General features: G+C 33.6%; 1 protein-coding gene across 9 annotated transcripts in view; it reads right to left on the bottom strand.

The window, feature by feature from the left end:
* CEP128 (centrosomal protein 128) overlaps positions 1 to 19,114 on the bottom strand; it is a 195,567-nt gene that overhangs the window by 131,216 nt on the left and 45,237 nt on the right. For all 9 annotated transcript variants that reach the window (XM_050336008.1, XM_050336007.1, XM_050336003.1 and 6 more), the window contains 4 exons: positions 14,349 to 14,513; positions 11,935 to 12,111; positions 10,323 to 10,382; positions 8,440 to 8,632 (listed from right to left, as the gene is read on the bottom strand). In XM_050336008.1, coding sequence (XP_050191965.1) covers positions 8,440 to 8,632; positions 10,323 to 10,382; positions 11,935 to 12,111; positions 14,349 to 14,513 — 595 coding nt within the window. The remainder of the gene's footprint in view (positions 1 to 8,439; positions 8,633 to 10,322; positions 10,383 to 11,934; positions 12,112 to 14,348; positions 14,514 to 19,114) is intronic.

Genomic DNA, 19,114 nt, shown 5'->3' with positions numbered 1-19,114 from the left:
ACCTTTAAAATACGCAGAAAAATGCAAATCATGCATGACCTTATCCTAAAGACTATTATAATATTGGCAGACAAGAAAAATACTGTGACTCTCTCTGCCCACAAGAAAAAGATTCAAATATATGTGCCCATTATTACAAGTAGATTTTTAATAAGTTATAGAGAAGGATTTGTTAGTTCATAAAAACACTCTGTAGCTTATGGTTCTAATCACTGGTACTGTATTAACTATACAGTTAATTTGATTGTCTTGTGTGACTTTAAAACATTTTTAAGGATTTTGCCTTTTAATTACAAAATATGTAAAGCATTTAAAGGTACCAATCACAGTTCCCATTTTGTTAAACCAAAACCAAGAAGGAAATAAAAGATAATTTCAGTTATAGACAGCTGTTACCTTGAACATGCTGATCAGAGTAAATATTCAACTAGAAAACTGTCATATTTAAACCACTAGAAGGAAAAATATGCTAAGAGATTAAATATCACTTATTTAATTTAATCTTTATATAGTAGATCCAAAACCAACTAGTTTTCTTTTTTTAAAGGATTCACTTATAAAGTATATTCTGTAATTAAAATTATTTTCTTGTGTACAGCAAACTTTAAGACTGAAGCTCTTCTTAAAATGAGATTTTTTTAATAGTGGCATAGGACAAACTTCTATTCTCCAAATGGGCACTATCATTAGCACTCACCTTAGGAAAAAAAGGGTTTTAAATAGCATGTCAGCTGAAAGGATATAAAAGCTGTTAACACAGCAATAAACTACACCGAAAAACATATTCTAGAAGAGTCTGACAAATCCTGGCAAAACCATTACACAAGCTCTAATTTTGAAAGATATTTAATCTATAATATAGCAATATACAATATTAAAAATACTTTTGTGATTTCAAGAGTTTTACTATATTAAAATCTGAGATAGTAATTTTTTTAAATTCCTGTTCAAATTTCCAACTTGATTCATCTGTATTTTTGACTAAAATGACTTTGACTATGGCAGTAGATGAGAGGACCACAGAGCCCTTGGTTCAGTTTCATTTCCTATAAAACAGCATATTATTTAATTAAACAGGCATCTTATCAGACACTAAAGAGTTCCTTGGGGATGTTATTTCTACCTAAAGAAGACTGAGTGACAAAGAGTATGTTTCTGTTATATACTTCTCAAGAAAATATTAAATTCAAGACAAGTGAAAGTGCCTGTGTTGGGATGGTTTCTGTTTGGTTGGTTTTTTTCTTTAATACCTGTAAATCAGTGATATCAATTTGATATAGAAACACGACATAACCTGAAATCATGACAATACTTTTCATACTAATTTCAAGGAATCTTGATAAAGTTGTACAGTTGATTCCAAGATTTTCTTTATTATGTAGTGTTAAACCATTGTTAAGTTATAACTGTTACTATAAACAGTCCTATGCCATCATTTCAACACCTGTAAAAAAACCCAAAACCCCAGTAGTTCATAGAACACCAGCTCTTCTGGCTTGGTTTAAAGAAGAAAGTCATTAATTCACAAAAGGAAGAAAACATTAAATAATAAATTCTAACTATTTAATATACACAAAATCCCTATCTCCCAAATTACTTTTGTTAATTTTGATTTAGTTTCCAATATTTATAGGTAAACCAAGAGGTAAAACTAATAAATTTAGTCTCTTAGTGTTACTGAGCACCACAAACTCAGCAATTTAATGTTTAAAGGACACATCTTGCTTTCCAAACTATAAATCATACATAAGTTTCAGATAAGCATCCAGAGTATGTGGTTCAGAAAGAAAAAAGAAATCAAAGGAAGTCTTAAAAACATCTTAGTTGCAGTTTGATCCCATCTCTTACCTTCTCTTTTTCACAATGGCAGCCATGTTTTTATGAGTGCATAAAAAGATAATGGCAAATGAAAACTGCTGCAGAAAAATACTAGATAATTACAGCAATCCATGCTTTTTCCAGTTTCCCAGTACAAAAAAAAGACCTCCACAGGGTAAGATTTCCAAATTATTTGGGCTTATTTCCATTCTTCTAAGACTCTGAACGCAGGTTCATTTTGGCAAAGTTTAAAATAACTTAGAAGTCCTCCCTCCTCCTTCCCCCATCACATTAAAAAAACCAAACATTACTTAAAGGGCAAGAGCACTATTAAGAAGAAATTAATAATTTTAATAGTAAAAATATTTCAACTTTATGCATTTTGAAGTTCACCATGAAAACCAGGTATTATGGAGAGTTTCTCTGAAATCCTTCAGATTCCTTCCTGTATGTATGCATGCCTAAAAGAGTTTTCTCTACTTGATGCTCCCATTCACTGTTCAATAAGAGATGGCCTGAAAATACCTTGTGATGTTTCTTGTTGCCACAGAAAGGACCGTGTTGTCATACAGGGGTAATATGATGCAATATATGGGAAAAAGAAAACGAATGGGAAAGAAACAAACAAAGCTGAAAGGGCAGAAGCAGGTTTAAAGGTATCTTCAAAACAGTATATGTACTTTACTACTAAATTAAACATAATACATCATAATAGAAAGATTTTATAATGTTTTGATTTTCACTGGTTTCCATTTTCATACTTTTCCCCAGTGTAACCAACAGAAACTGCTCATTGTCAGTGTATTTGCACTCTGTGTACTACACTGGTTTTGTGTTTTAAATTTTTACACTTTCTGCTTTAGTGTTCCTGGTTCAAACAAAAACTGGACTTACTGACTATAAAATAGAAAAAAGGGAATATAATTTGATAGACTAGGTTTTGTCAAAGTTTTACCTACATTTTGAATCTACTTTAATATAACAGGTTCTTTTGAGTCTACATTTTCCACTGCAGTTATATAACAAATAATCCTTACGGAGCATAACAGAAGAAGAAAATTAAAATAAATTGATGTCTTGCTTCAGAGAGCACTTATCTATACCTTTGTACTTGTTTTCCTCAAAAATGATGAAACTAGCAGGTACCTGCATGATTCACAGAGATGACACCATCAGTAAAACTGGTTAAAATGTAAGTCTTCTAATATTTGACTTATGTATCCTCAAATCTAAGGGAATACACAATGATGAATGCATGAATGATAAACTTCATGCATAAATAAAACATCATAGACTTGCTTTATACAGATTTGTGCTTGTAACAACAACATCTAACATTAGTCTATCATATCTCAGGACTAGAAATGTTATCTTCTTAAGCCTTACTTAGCAGTATAATCTACACCACAGAAATCCTAAATATGTAATAATTTAAGTGTCATTATGGAGTATTACCTTAGTAGACACTGAGAATTGGTACAGAATACGTCTTGCATCACCTGGGACTTCATGTAAAACAGTATTTGCAGAATATTGTATCTTCAAATTAAATTAAATCAGTGTAAGGTCTGTATGTCAGAGCAATGCACCCACTCTTCTAACATCACTACAGCCTTATTAACATTGCTTTATAAAAAAAAGAATAGATACGGCCTTGCCAAATACATCAGGTCTTATTTTGCAAAATATTTCTTTGCTGACTATTCATGATAGTACTGCTATTCTGAAGTAGCAGTATATTATCCTGAAACAAAACAACTGTGCACACTCCATGTCTCACCACTATATAACACATTCTGTCCACCTTCTATATTTGTCAATATATAACAAGAAGATTTTCTTGGAAAAGCAACTAAATTAAATCTAAATCTCTATGACCAATGGGCGCTCCCAAGATCAAATATGGACTTTCACTGATTTGAATGATAAGCTTTTCAGACTACCCAGTCTGGCTAGACCATATAAAAGGCAATAAATCAAAGAAATTTGGGGCAGTTCTTGGGTGAAAATTGTGAGTATGGTATTAAAAAGATAAGAAAAATAAAATCCTTGTTACCAAAATTAATTTTTAAACAGATCTGTAAGAACACTTCGGCATGCTCAGTGATTCCAGAATGCAAATGAAACTTAGTTAAGAAACTGGAATTTATACCTTTTATTCAGACTTCTGTCCATTTTGTTAAAATATTGAATATGTAGTGCAATGTTACTGAAATAATTTTGATTGTAAGAACAAAATCACTTTAGGAGGAAAAATTAATAAGTTTCTATTTTTATCCAAGTTGTTACTTAGTGAAACATCCTACTGTGTAGCATGTTAGACAAGCATCTTGTGAAATAGTGAACTATATCCCAAGTACAAATCTGCAAACCAGAAATTAGAACTCACATCCTCTTCAGTTCTTCTCAATCTATAAATATCGCTAGACTTCCGATTTTCTACACTCTCCAGCATGGTATGCTTATCAAGAAGGAAGACAACTGTAGCTGACCTTGTACCATCACCAGATAACTACGAAACTTCTGCTACTCCATAAACAATCTTGAAATTCTATGCTACAGGACTTTATTTTCCCTCACTCATGAATCTTTATGCTAGCTTACTTGTATTTGTAAGGATTATACCACATGGACAGCCAGTTTATACCATCATAGGTAGGACTGTGATAATGTTAACACTTCTACAGAAACTCATAAGGAAGATGCAAAAGTCTACAATATCCTAGATGTTTACAAATGCTTTGGTGAAAAGACAAAAACCTACACAGCTAAGTTTTAGTAGATCTATTTGAGCTTATAAAACTTCCTTAAATGTGTTCATAAATCAAGTAATTTAAATATTCATTCTACTTACTTTGGGTATGTCCGCCAAAAATCTCTACTTTTATTTCTTTCTCCCTAAAAAGCATGAATAAACTATACTATCAGAATCATAACTGAAAGGAAATTAATTTTTTAAGAATACAATTTCTCTGACTCATTTTTGTAAGTTTTGATTTATGCAAACTTTAATTAGTTGAGTATTTTCAGGTACTCAGATAAGTGGTTTGTGTCAGTGGTGACAGTCAACCACATCCATGGATATTCACGGATATTCATTGAATCTGATAAAATGTTCCATCTAAAATCTGCATTATTCCAAGTGTATCAGAAAATATGTTCATCCATTGGATCAAATTTGACTGAATATCCATTTTATTGAGCAATATTGTAAAGTATACTTTGATGTAAAAAAAAAAAAGTGAGGGTTTTTTTTATCAATTAGACTAAATACATTCTGCCTTCATTTGTTTTACTCCTGCACCTAGGATTTGCCCATAATTTCATTACTGAGTGCCTTAGTATTGTGTAGGTACTTCTTCCATTTTTTATGTTTAGGTAACAATAGCCAACCAGCATTCTGTATCCTTAATTTAAGTTTTTTATCATTTTGATGAATGGCTTTCTCCTTTCGGCTTAACACCTTTTTTATGTTATTAGTTGTGCTTTCTTTTTTCCCTCTGGGAAAGTAGCTTTTCCAATTTTCATGTCCAAGTAATTTATCCATTAAACGATTTATATGTTTACATTCTAACAGTTGCATCATAATTAAGCTTGAGCTTTTCATTCAGTATGTAAGAGTATTTGTTCAAGAAAAAAAAGCAGCCACATTTTGTCTTGTAACTTCTTTTTTGTAAAATAAAAACCCCTTTATAAGCATTTAAATGTATCACTTAATGAACAATAGTGCTCAGAACTCACACTAACAGATGTATGTTCTAGTCTTCTTCTATCCTGTATAACTTACAAAAAAAACATGATTTGGTTCAATGAAGGCCATAATTTTCAAATAAAAAAGAACAATCTATGTTAACATGACTGTGAAACAAACCAATTAAATTCATGTGGAGATTGTAACTCCATTATTCTTGCATACAGTGTTACATAATGCTGTCATTTAATTCAGTGCACGTGCATTCTAAAATCTTGGATACTACTAAGAGTAGAGGACCCACTGCTGGAAGGCCTGTGACACTCCAGGCCTACAGTTAAATAAATACGTTGGCATTGGGCCAAATCATAACTTCATCTGTATGCACAAAACCTGCTAACTATCAGGTCTAATCAAACTAGAATGTGAAAAAGTGAATCATAAATTTGCACACATGAAGACTGTTCTTAATTATGTACATAATTAATTGGCTTTGTAATTGGAAGTACTTGCTTCTCTCCTCCAACAGTATGTTCATAGTAGTGTCCAAAAGAAAAACCAAACAGAACAAAATAACCTACCAAAAAACAACCAACCAATTACCACCTTTCATGACCAAGTTTCAAATTATCTCATTAAAAAACCATGGTGTGTAAAGAGAAAATAAGGTGCTTGACAGTTACTTATGAACACTCCTGATTCCATTTTCCTATAAAACAGTAAATGGCATTACCATTATTTAAATTAGAAATAAAATTCAAAACAAAAATTAATCTTTTATGAATTTTTTATGGATATTTTGGGAAAATCCACCAACAGCAATCACAGTTACCTATCTTCCTCTGTTGCTGTCTTTGTACCCATGGGGCTCTGGATCCTTAGCATGTGCATGTACCCTGACCCCAGGCTTTAAACCTAACACTGGCCTGTATTGTTGGCCATCTGCTCTCCTTTTTTAAGTCCTATTTCTCATCCTGTATTGGGTAGAATTTTAAAGAATGTTTACTGGTTTCTGGTACATAAAAAAACCCTTGAACTATGTAACTTATTTCCTTTTTATTATCTACTTTTAACCAGCATCCACATCTAGAAGTAGACAGAGCAGAACTTCAAATTGCAGAAGCTGTAGTGCGTGAAATAACAAACTGAGCATACTTGTAGGGAGAAAAGGCATGGCCCCTATAAATAGAAGGTATGACACTACATACTATTTATTGTGCTCAGTGAATAGTATTACTTCTTACCACTCTTTTCAGTTTAATAACTTCCCATGATAACTTTACATATAGCTTGAAATTTAAATGCAGGCTGTCAATTGTTCCACAAAGCCTAAACTAATTAAGGTTCAATAGAATTGAGAACTAAATAAGGCTTGCTTTATTTATTAAAAAAGGCAATTAAGGCCTCAGGGATATCATCTTAGCAGATAATTATTCCAGTATAAGAACACTAATGCACCATTAATGTCATATCAGGGTTTGGGTGCCATCTTTTTTAACAAATGAAGGATAATAATAGAAACATTCAAGCTTGAAAGATCAAAACATTTTCTTTCTAAGTTCTTTGTAATTGGAGGAAGAAAATCTTGAAATAATACTATTAGTCTTTTAAAACAAATAACGTGCACTGTTCTATAAAACACTTACAAGAATGTTTTCATTTGTTATTGCTGTTGTGGTGTTGGTTTAACCCCAGATGGCAACTAAGTACCATGCAGCCAACTGGTCACACACACACATACTTGGTGGGATAGGGAAGAGGATAAGAAAGAAGCTAAAAGCCCTGGGATGAGATAAGAAAAGTTACAGAATTGCAATAAAATAAAATAATAAAATAAATTAAAACAATAAAAATAAAATAAAATTAATACAATTGTAATGAAAAGGGAGACAATAACAAAGCTAGAAATAGAAACAAAAATAATCCAAGCGATGCGTTATACCACTGCTCAACATTGAGTGATGCCCAGCCCATTCCTCAGCAATGATTGGCTCCTCCTGGACAACTCTCCTGAGTTTATATACTAGGAATGGTGTTCTGTGGTTTGGAATATCCCTTTGGCCAGTTTTGGGTCAGCTGTCCTGGCCATGCTCTCTCCCAAGTGCTTGTGAACCTGCTCGCTGGCAGAGCACGGGAAACTGAAAAGTCCTTGATTTACGGTGCAACAACTAAACTATCAGTGTGTTAACAACATTATTCTCATACTAAATCCAAAAAACTGCATGCTCCAGTTCCTAGGAAGAGAATTAACTCTGTTCCACTCAAAACCAGGTAGTTGTTTTATTTTTGTTACAACATTTCATAAAACATTTTCAATAATAAGTCAGCTACTAGAAGCTATAACTACACTTACTAAAAGTTTACTCTCATCTGAGAGTCAACATAAAATGACAACTAACAAAATTATTAAAAGAGTACTTATTCTGTCCCATCATATCAGTATGGAGCCCTGAATAAAGGCCAGAGCAAGCCCTTTAAAGAAGACACAAGAAGAAAACCTGACAGGTAACACCTTCCTTTGGAAACTGAGGTAAAAGAATACAATCAAAGATTGTGCCATGACACAGGGAGTTATGTAAATAGCAGTCTAATTCAGACTGCCCCAGACTCCTGTATAACTCCTCTTTGCCCAGGCCGTGAAATGTCTCAGATGGTATAGTTGAAAAACATTTTTTATATCCACTGCACATGATGCAAACTCTTGCGTTATTCAGCCATTGTACTGGGTTGAAACAGAGTTGATTGTATTTGGGTTTTTGTCAGTAAGGGAAAACAAAAAAAACATAACTTTTTTCTTGGTTACCACTAGCAGATTATCAAATTACAGTTTGTAATAACTAACTGATAAAATATATCTAAATGTGCCATAGGAATTACAATTTTTAAATTCTTTCTCCCTTTTATTAACAAAAATGGAACTAGCAACATACCTCTTTTTTCTCTGTGAACTTCTTCCAGAAGTTTTTCTTGGTTTTTTATCTGTTTAAAGAGAGACTGATGCTCAGTCTCCTTCATCTGTGTAAAGTGCTTGAGCTGTTCTCGGCTTTGCAGTAAGTAGCACCGCAGCTTTTTTTCCTTACTTTCTCTCTCCTTTACCTCCTCACACAGCCACTGAAGCTTAGTCTACATTAAAAAAATGGGACAATAAAAATTAAAGAATTCTAATGAAAATAAGAGGACATAACTGTTCACTGATCAAATTATCTTTAGAATCAAAGAATAGTAATCTGTACCTGTTACTGAATAACAACAACAGAAGGGGACATTCAGATATATTGCGAGAACATACGCTGACCTTCAATAGTATTAAATGACATATTTTGGTTGATAATTGTATGTGAAAAAGCAACACACCAATTTTCTTTTATATGATTTTATTTCTTTTAAATCAGAAGCATGAATGTCCTAGTGTAGGTACGGAAATTCCGATTGAACTAGTGCACAAATAGACACCGACAGATACTCCTTCCTTTCAGAATACCTTTCTCTCTCTATTCCATGTTGACAGAATTTAAAGCATTCATCCATTCTAAAAAAGTGACATCAATCCTTTCTGGTCAGCAAAAGTTAATATTTGAGGTTCACACAGAGGAGAAAAATAAGAGCTCATCGATAAGGTTGTGATCAATATATAGTAAATCTAGAAGTGATGAAATGGAATACATTTACACCGCCTATTTAAAACCAAAAGAAAATAAAAGTAGAATTTTAAGTAGTCATTCATTCTAGACTTCCCTCTAGCAGCTAAAGAAACTTAGGTGAGAAACATATGCAAATGATTTTAGATACTCTTTGAAAGTTCTTTTTAATAATATGTCAGTGTCACTTTTTCAAATGAAGAAAATACTTCTTGCATAACCTTTCTCCTTCAAATCTAATCTTATGTCTACTATCTAGTGGTAATCTTTCTTGGTCTACAAGTCTTACACAATAACCTTAAATTCTCTTACATGCAAACATTTACAATTTTTTTCCTTAGGTCAATTCTCCTGTGGCTTTGACCTTCTTATATGAAGCAATAAAAAACAAGTTGAAGCTGTCTTCCACAGCTTCTTGTGATCTACTTTGATCTTGAAACACTATTTCTTTTAAAAGACATTGGATAAGAAATATGTTTATGTGGGAGTTGGGGAATTGGAGGAAAGCTGCAAAATGAAAGGCAAGATTTATGAGTTACCAGTCATCACCTTGAAGATCTTTTCAAGCATGTGCGCACACCTTATAGGATTCAGAAGATTCAAACAGAGAGGAAAGGAAAATAGTTCATTTCCCAAGAATTCAACCTAATATCTTTTAGGTTTAATTAATAACAGCCTTATTTAAAAAAATTTCTGGCCTTGTGATAATACTGCAAGAGAAACTTAACTTGCTGAATACACTCTCATGTTTTCTTTGTCTGAAAATAATTGAACCAGATCTAAAGGCTATCACTACAGTTACTTCAATGCATTTTTTTGTGAAAACAACATTGTTATTTATTTTGCTATAGAGACAGCTATTTCTTGTTGACAGAAAAATTTGGAAAATTATTCCATCAGTTGAAATATCAGTCTGGAAACATCAGAATTATTGCCAAAACATTTTGTATTTTCCCTGTTACCCTTTAAGTGCCTTTTCAAACACACTTTCAACTGAATCAGATCCATCCATTCACAGACTCATCCACTCACTCAGTTGTTATGGTTGAAAAGAACCTTAAAGATCATCTAGTTCCAACCCCCTGACGTGTGCAGGTACATCTCCCACTGCTTCAGGCTGCACAACTGTTGGGTATTAGCTTATTTGGTAAAATTTCAGGAGGTTTGACTATTACCTTTGTTTCCGCTAACCAGCGATGAGGATCATTCAGAACTGTTGGTGTAAGTGATATTGCCTATGGAAAAGAATGAGAGAAAGAAATAGACATAAAAATGAGTATTAGACACAGAAAGGAGTGTTTTCTGCTTACTTGAAATTAACCAAACAAATAATTTTTTGTCAAGGAAGATTAAGGCTAGTGTTCAACTTCTTTGAATACAAGTATTTAGCCATCAAATTCCTCACTGCTTACCTCAGTTGCAGGGGCAATTTCTTGAAGTAAAGAACTTGTGTGAAACCTTTTAGAAACCTTGCCAATATCTAATGTATTGGGCAGAGGAAAATACAGCAAAGGAAGCTTCTTACCTTCTTAAAAAAAAAAATCATACCAGGAACCTCAAAACTGTTTAACATTTGTTTTCACATTAGCTGTCTAGTAAAAAATTCAGATTCAAAACCAGCTTATGTTTGCCAGTGGTCAAAAGTTAAAGGGAATGGTATCAAGACTTTATCCAGAAGCCAAAGACTCTGCAGGAGGTGGGAAGTAAGTCCAAGAAGGCACGGTTCAATGATCAAGAATCTTGCAAGTAAAGCAGATGACAAAGATTTAATAAAAAAAAGGCTTATCTGTAAGGATACAGAAGAGAAAGCTTGTTTATCAAATACATTTTCTTAGAATTCTCATCTCTTTTTGTGGTGCAATATCCCAGTTCCATAGGTAAGTGGAGAAATGGTGTCAATGGTGAAAAATTCCTATTTGAAAAGCAGCCCAGCCCAGTCAAGTGACCAGCAACTACAAAGTATCCTCTCTTTAAACAGTAAGACAGAAAAAGATGTAATCTGAGCAAGTACTCTGGAAAAAGCCCCCAGGTCAAGCGCTTGTGAATGTCCAAAGCGCTACTGAGTATGGTGACAGTCTGAGTCACACTCTGTTTTCTTTATTCTCAGCAATGTACAATGTTGATTTAAGAGGATTAGCCATGTAGAATCATATAGAGGGAGGAAGAGCGGTTTCTGTACCTGGGGAGCAAACCAGAATGGTCGGGAGAAAAGCTAGAGGGAGACAGGGGTTGCAGAAGAAGTAATAAAATAGTGAAGAAAAAGTTACAGCAAGCTACCAGTTTCCTGAAAATTTGAGTCAGTTTTCTGGATACAAGGACCTGCTCCCCAAAAGAGGAGATTATAAATTCTTTCATTTCCACCATTTACTTCTCTACTTAAAAAACGAAGCATCTAAATCAATTTTAACAAAACTTTTCTCTCATTTACCCCCAATTTAAAAAGTATTTTAGGTTTTCCTTGGGGACTTCCCAACTCTAGGAACATGGCCTTGGAAAACCTGCCTCCAAACTCCGGCTGATATAAGGTCCTTTCACAAAAGCAAAGGCAGAATTATTTTTAAAAAAATTGCAAAAGAAAGCAGGCCTAGTAATACATAAACAGATCCTCCTAGAATCCCATTCTAATACCTAGCAATGTCACTCCAAACCAGCTACATATCCATAATTCCATTGTCCATAAATTATCCATACAGTGAAGTGGTAAGTAACAACCATGAATACAAGTTCCACTACAAATTTCATTAAGAAAATAATAAAGTCTGGAGCATACTTAAAACTTAATATTACTTTGAATTTTTCCACGGAGTCCCGAGAAAAAACTTCACAAGCAGAATCAATTTCACTTCCTATCATGGAGAGGATGGATTGCTGTTCCATTTCTAAGTGGCGCAGCTGATCCTTAAACTGCAGTCTGGCCTCACTCATCTTTCTCAAATGATCTTCCTCATTGCTGATCTGTTTTTCCTGGAGTGAAAAAGGAAAAACAAAACAAAGAGAAATTACCACATTACTAATATAACATACATAATTAGTAATATATCTTTCAATCTTATAATCACAACATACTCACTCATGCAAAGGTCAATTGCTTGCCATGGAAAAACAATGCCTTCTAACAGCAGTCATAATTTCCTCTCTTGATTCTCCCTATTCTCTTGTAAACCAGTTATGAAGAAACTGCTACCAAATCCAAACTCAACAATCAAAAAGCTTATTTTCAAAGTCAAAAATAGACATTCTATTACAAATCTACTTCTCACAAGTAGAAAGAGAGCCCATAACAAATACTTCTTATCTTTTGCCATGAACCAGTTACAAGCATCTAATCTCTATCATCAGAAAAAAGAGATCCCTGAAGGTAAATTTTATTGGCAGTAATTGTGTTCTCAAAGGAAAACTACTCAAAGAATATCTCATAGGACAGTAAGTAGCACTAAGGAAAGCATTTTAAGTTATCTGATGTAAGAAAGTTCATTAAATATGTTTTTAAAATTCAGATTCACTTCATTTATATCTGTGATAGAGCCACAATGTAAAACTGAACAAAACTTCTGGCATATTATAAAAAACATTGAATTATGCATTGTAATTAATATTAAAAAAACTCATCTTGTGACAGAAAGTGAAATTGAAACACACCTGTCTGCTGCAGAGATCAGGAGGATGTAATGTAGTGAAGGGCAAACACTTTAACAGGAATATTTCAGTGTATGTAAGTGCATGGAGAATGGTGAGAAGAGCAAGAATAATTAATTATGAAAATTTATTAATTGTGTACCTTCACAATGACAAAGCACAACTGTTTAAAGTGTATTTTTTGGAAATCTTCACACTCTGCTCTTAAGAGACACCAGCATGGAGCTAGGTATGTCTAACATACAGGTTCTGTGAATGGGATGCATCTGGGATCATGGAATCATTTAGGTTGGAAAAGAACTCTAAGACCATTTAGTCCACTGTAAACCCTGCACTGCCAAGTCAACCACCCCTGAGTACATCTGCATCTTTTAAATACCTCCAGGGATGGTGACGCAACCACTTCCCTGGGAATCCTCCTCCAATGTGTGAATAAATTTTTCCTAATATCCAATCTAAACCTCCTCTGGCACATCTTGAGACTATTTCCTCTTGTCCTATCACTTGCTACTTGGGAGAAGAGACCAATACCCTCCTTTCTACCTCCTTTCAGGAGGTTGTATATACATATTTATGTGCAGGTGTTACTTCTACCGGCAAAATAGGTGTTTTTAATATAGGTGACCTACAAATGTGAAAAACACATACCTGATAAGCAGATCGATTTTTTCATTTAGTTAATACAAAAATACCAGAAAGAAAAGCACAACAGTAAATATTTTCTTAAGTTAACCAATTAATGTAATCAAGTAGAACTCTCCATCTGCATTTACCTTCAAAGGATGACATAATAGGATTGTGTGCTCAAAAGCTTCTCCATTCTTTTTCAGTTTTTCCATTCAGAGATAAAAACTTGGTCTAAAAACTATATCTTCCCAACATTAGGTAAGGTTGGAGCTAGTTCACAACTGACTACAGAAGTCTATGTACGCTCCTACAAACTTATTTCCTGAATAGATATTCTAGCACTGGAATGCCAACCTAGAAAAAACATATTTTGAACTTTCATTTGAGGTACTTTTTTAATTAGTCTGACAAGTTGAGCTTTTAAACCACTTCCGATTAGTTTAATAAGCTAAAGAAATGCCAGGTTTAAGATTTTCCTATCTCCATACTTCAAAAATCAAAAAATCCTCCACTCCAACATTAGTTAGAATTTCTTTTACTGTGCTTACATTGCTTACTTACTTCAAATTAGGTCTAAATTAATCATAACTGCACTGCATCTTTAAGAAAAAGTGAAGAAAACAAGAAGTGGTTGGTTAAACATCTGTTAGTTACCTATATCAGAGATCAGGCAGGAACAGGATTTATATTTCAAGTCCTAAATAGTATTAGTGAATCTTTGGAGGATTTAGTTCATAACCCAGGAAAAGCAGTTTTGTCTTCTTTCACTTATATTGAAATTGTGTACTACACTATGACTAGGTATATTCTTAAATACATACATGTATTTTTTAAAATTTAAATTTACCACCTATTTCTATAATCCATCACTTAGTTTAGGTATTTATCAGTAGAGAGACCAAAGGTTTTGGTCTTTTTTTAACCAAAGTTAACTTTACCTTTTTCTCCAGTTCTTGCTTTACAAATTCACATTTCCGTTTTAGTTTTATATTTTCTTCTTCATTTTGGGTTAATTCTTCTGTCAATTTATCACACTCAACTTTTATCTTCTCCAGTTGTCGACACTGAGTCTTGACTATGTTTTTCTCTTCTAAAAGTTCCATCTGATGGTAAAGGGAAAACAGATTACAAAGACACTCTATGGGTTATGTGAAAACACACCCACATTCTAAAGTTTTAAATCAGTGGAAGACTATTACTGAATGATAACTCTATTTAATTTTTTACATTTAAGTTACATTAAGTGCAATCACTTATCTGAATATGGAAAATACGTACCATAGAGTTGTAAAACCATATAGTGTCTTAAAAGTAGTAAACAGAAGTCTCAGATTCTGCATTTCAACTCTGCTACACTCATCAGCTTACATCACCTTGACAAGCCTCATATTTATGCAACTTTTCCATTACTGAAATACTTTGGAGTCAGAAAGTCTAAACCTATAATTTTATTTCAGGAACTAATACTAAATTTATATCTGCAAGGAAACAACTGCAAAGATTTACTATTTTTAATTTCTAAAATTGTGTTGGTTTAATGCTATTGTTGTGCAGGTTTAATGCTGTTCATGAAAAAACTGCAGAGAAAAATGAAGAAAACATTTAAGGCCCTTGAAAGCCCTAAGAGTGAGTGAATAAAGTATATTTGTTTCCAGTACAACAGATAACTGACTGAAAATGACAGGTTTGAGAAATTGTCTAGAATATCTAGAAAATAAATTAAAGTAAAAAAAAAAACTACAAAAAAATCCCCCACCACAAAACAAAGAAGCAAATTACCATGCATATTACACAAAACTAATTTCATATTAGATGAGTTGTGGGATGCAGTTACACACACAAATAAACTTTTGAAATAATTTCCTTTCTGAGGAAAAGTAAAAATTCTATTTCCCAATTACACTATAAATAGAACTCCTCTGAGGAAGAAGGGTAAGGAGAGAGGCTTTATGAGTTAATTTAGACGCTGAAGCTAACAGAGTACAAAAACTCTTCCGAAGGAAAATTCAAGAAAGAACTTTGGCATTCAAGGTCTACAAAGACTTATGACCACAAAGACAAGCCTGCAGTGCCCCAAACATTTTCTGTGAATATGCTTACAAAATCAACTTTTCAATGCAGAGGGAGACAATCCAAGAACAAAATTCCTCACTTGTATTATCTCTGAGACACAATGGACAAAGTTAAATTTTATTAATTTTCAGTATGGACAAGGTGGATATGACCATAATTTAATTGATCTTTATTGAATCCAATTTCCACATCTGACAATCTTCAGGAAAATAAAAACTACACACTTAGAAAATGTATAGAAAACAATTCAAAAAGAAATACATATACAGAATTTTATTAAGTATAGATACACATCTCTATATAACCTTAAAAATTAATATTTCAGATACTTAATACTGTCAGGCATGAGGACATTTTACATGTCATCATTCTAAGAAAACAAGGGTATTTTTAAAGCATATGTTGTAAAATTAGGGGATAGATTCAGAGCTTCTGAGCACGTAGCCAAATGGGGACCACTAAGCAAACCACTTCCCTTTGCCTAGTGTACCTATCATTTTAAATAATAAATAAGACATCATAGAGGCACTGATTGAAAATCGTTTAGGATGTTCTAGTAGAAACAGAATTAAAAGCTAAAGTACCAGAACCTCAGTAAAGAAACAGTAAGATCCTTCTTAACACTGACATCTCATACAAAATTCTATGTTCTTCTCCACTTCTATTGCATCACATATTATTCTTATGGTACCTTTCCTACTACCCCAAAAAATACTTAACTACCTAATATTTTTTCAATCCAGTGCAGCACTACAGAAAATCAAGTAAAAGTGAGGCAGAAACTAGAGGAGGCAAGAGAGGGAAGAACAGTAAGGATCAGAAGTCACCTCTTTTTACAACCTATGCAGCAGTTAGTCCTCTAAACATAGGGCTCTATACTTTGATTTCCTGAAAGTAACTCATAAATGCATCCTCTTTTAAGTTTAAGGCTTTGGGTCCTATAAATATTTTACATTTCCATTTACTCCTCAAGTCTCTCCCACCTGACCTTTTTTTTCTAAAGCTTTAACTATCTTTGTATAGGGTAATGTATATTCCTTTCCAAAAACAGTTACAAAAGTTGGATGAGGCTGAGGCATAAGAACAAGATTATTACTGTAAAAGACAATTGGCTGCTAGGCACAAAAACTCACACTAGCCTTAAAACCCCCCAGGATAATAGGTTAAAAAAAACCCAACCTTTTCTGCTGGATTTCCGTAAACTCTACCCTAACCCCACAACATTTAAATACAAAGAAAAAAGAAAGATAAAATGCACTTAAGTGTACCTTAATTTGGAAGAAAAGTGTGTCCATAAAACTGAAATACAATTGTCATGTAATGATGAGTTCAGACAAAAAGTAACCAAATCACCTGCAGGATACGTTCTCATTAGATCTTCCTACAGATGGATACAATTTTTTTTGTTGTTTTACTTAACGATCTTGATTCTCTCAATCAAGAGAATCTTGTGCATTATCATTTTGTATACTTCAAAAAAAGTTGCCTACCCTAACATCTTAGAAAATTCACCTCCCTCAAACCCTCTGCTCTTAAAAAAATAAATGCAGATTTAGGATTCTGGGAAAGTCATGGCACTGTAAATGAAATAAGGAAGTTAATTTTTTTCATATTCTGTTTAGGTTTAACAATCAGTAAAATATCAAGGTCCTTACTGTAAGATTTGCCATTTCATAGAAGAACACAGTCACAATCAACCCAATTTTTTTTCTAGCACCCAAAATACACTTTCCTTCTCTCCCCTGTCAAACGTACCCTCTTAATTTCAGAGTCATTGTCAAAGACAAAACACATATTTCAACACTCTACACATGAAAAATTAAGTCCTCTGTGTTAAACACTATTATCAAAATATTTGGTTTTAATGACCTTTCCACTAACAATCATCTAGTTTTCTTTTTATTGCTATCTTCATTAAATGGTTTCTTTGTTACCAACTGCTTAAAAATCATTGTCAATTCTTACATCATGAATGTTATATTAAATAACTAAATATCCTCTCTAAGTTATGTCAATTCAGAACTGCAAAATATGTAGAAAAGTTGCATTTTTAACAAGTATATTTGTGAGAATATAAAGGAAAAAATATGCTTGCATTACTTATGATGAAGTAGATCGTGAATTACTTAAGCTTTGATTAAGGATTTTATAGTTTTTTTATCATTAAATTGATAGAATTTTGACATTTGTAATTTAATGGGACTAAGGTGAAAACTATATTTACAGTTCTTTAGAAGTGTACTCGTAATATGCTGGTAATTTACAACTTACCTGGAAAACTAACACCTCCATTAAAATAACTATAAAATTTAATATTATTATTATAAATATCTACATATATATTTAACTATGTAATCAAAACTGCTTCAATAGAATTGCAATGTATAACTTACACAGCTGTTGACACTAAACTGCACAGTTTAGAACACTTCAACTTAACTTTTCAATTTTATTCAGAGCACTTAAAGCCACTAAAATGCTTGTTTTCTTTCCAAAGCAATAGCTTTATATCAGAAGCAAATGATACAAACTAAAGACATTAGTTTGCTCCTTCATTAATAAAATGCTATATTTCATCATTTACTATACAAATACTTCTCTGAGAAATTGTACAGATATGGGTAATTGTAAAACTTTTTGAAATAGAAAGAACTATTAAAATTAAAGTTAACAAGTGTTACATGTCATTACTATTCACATTCTGAAAGTATTTCCAGATATAATGACAGTATTTCTGCATCATGCAATTTAAACACCATAGAATCATAGAATGGGTTTGGAAGGGACATTAACAATCATCTACTTCCAACTGCCCTACCATGGGCAGGGACATCTTCCACTAGACCATGTTGCTCAGAGTACCATCCAACCTGGCCTTGAACACTTGCAGGGATAGGGCATCCACAACTTCTCTGGGTTACCTGTTCCAGTGCCTCTGCAGAGTCCCACTAAAGAATTTTTTCCTAATATTTAATCTAAACCTACCCTCAGTTTGAAACCATTTCCCCTTGTCCTTTCACTACACACCCTTGTAAAAAGTGTCTCTCCATCTTTCTTGTAGGCTCATTTCAGGTACTGGAAGGCTGCAATTAGGGCACCCCAAAGCTTTCTCTTTCCTAGGTCCAATTGTATCAGACTTCATTACAAAAGAGGTGCTCCACCCCTCTAATCAACTTGGAGACCCTCCTCTGGACTTGTGCCAATAGGTCCTTGCTCTTCCTGTGCTGGGGACCCACAGATGTATGCAGCACTCCAAGTGGGGTGTTACAAGAACACAGTAGAGGTGCAGAGTCACCCCCTTGGCCTGCTGGCTACACTACTTTTGATGCAGCACAGGACACAGTTGGCTTTCTGGGCTGCAAGTGCACATTGCTGGGTCATGTCCAGCCTCTCACCCACTAACACCCCGACGTCCTTCTCAGCAGGGCTGCTCTTCATCTGTTCATTCCCCAGCCTGTACTGATACCGGGGGCTGCCCTGACCCAGGTGCTGCACCTTGCACTTGGTCTTATTAAACCTCAGGAGGTTCCCATGGGTCCATATTTTGAGCTTATTCAGGTCCCTCTGGATTGTATCCCATCCTTCACCACTCAGCTTGGTGACACATATAAATTTGTTGAGGATGCATTTG

The sequence above is a fragment of the Myiozetetes cayanensis genome, unplaced genomic scaffold (genome assembly GCF_022539395.1).
Source record: "Myiozetetes cayanensis isolate MyiCay16 unplaced genomic scaffold, myiCay2020 scf6-25, whole genome shotgun sequence".
NCBI lineage: Eukaryota > Metazoa > Chordata > Aves > Passeriformes > Tyrannidae > Myiozetetes > Myiozetetes cayanensis.
The sequence above is the reverse complement of the archived record's forward strand: the minus strand, read 5'-3'. Positions and strand labels throughout refer to the sequence as shown.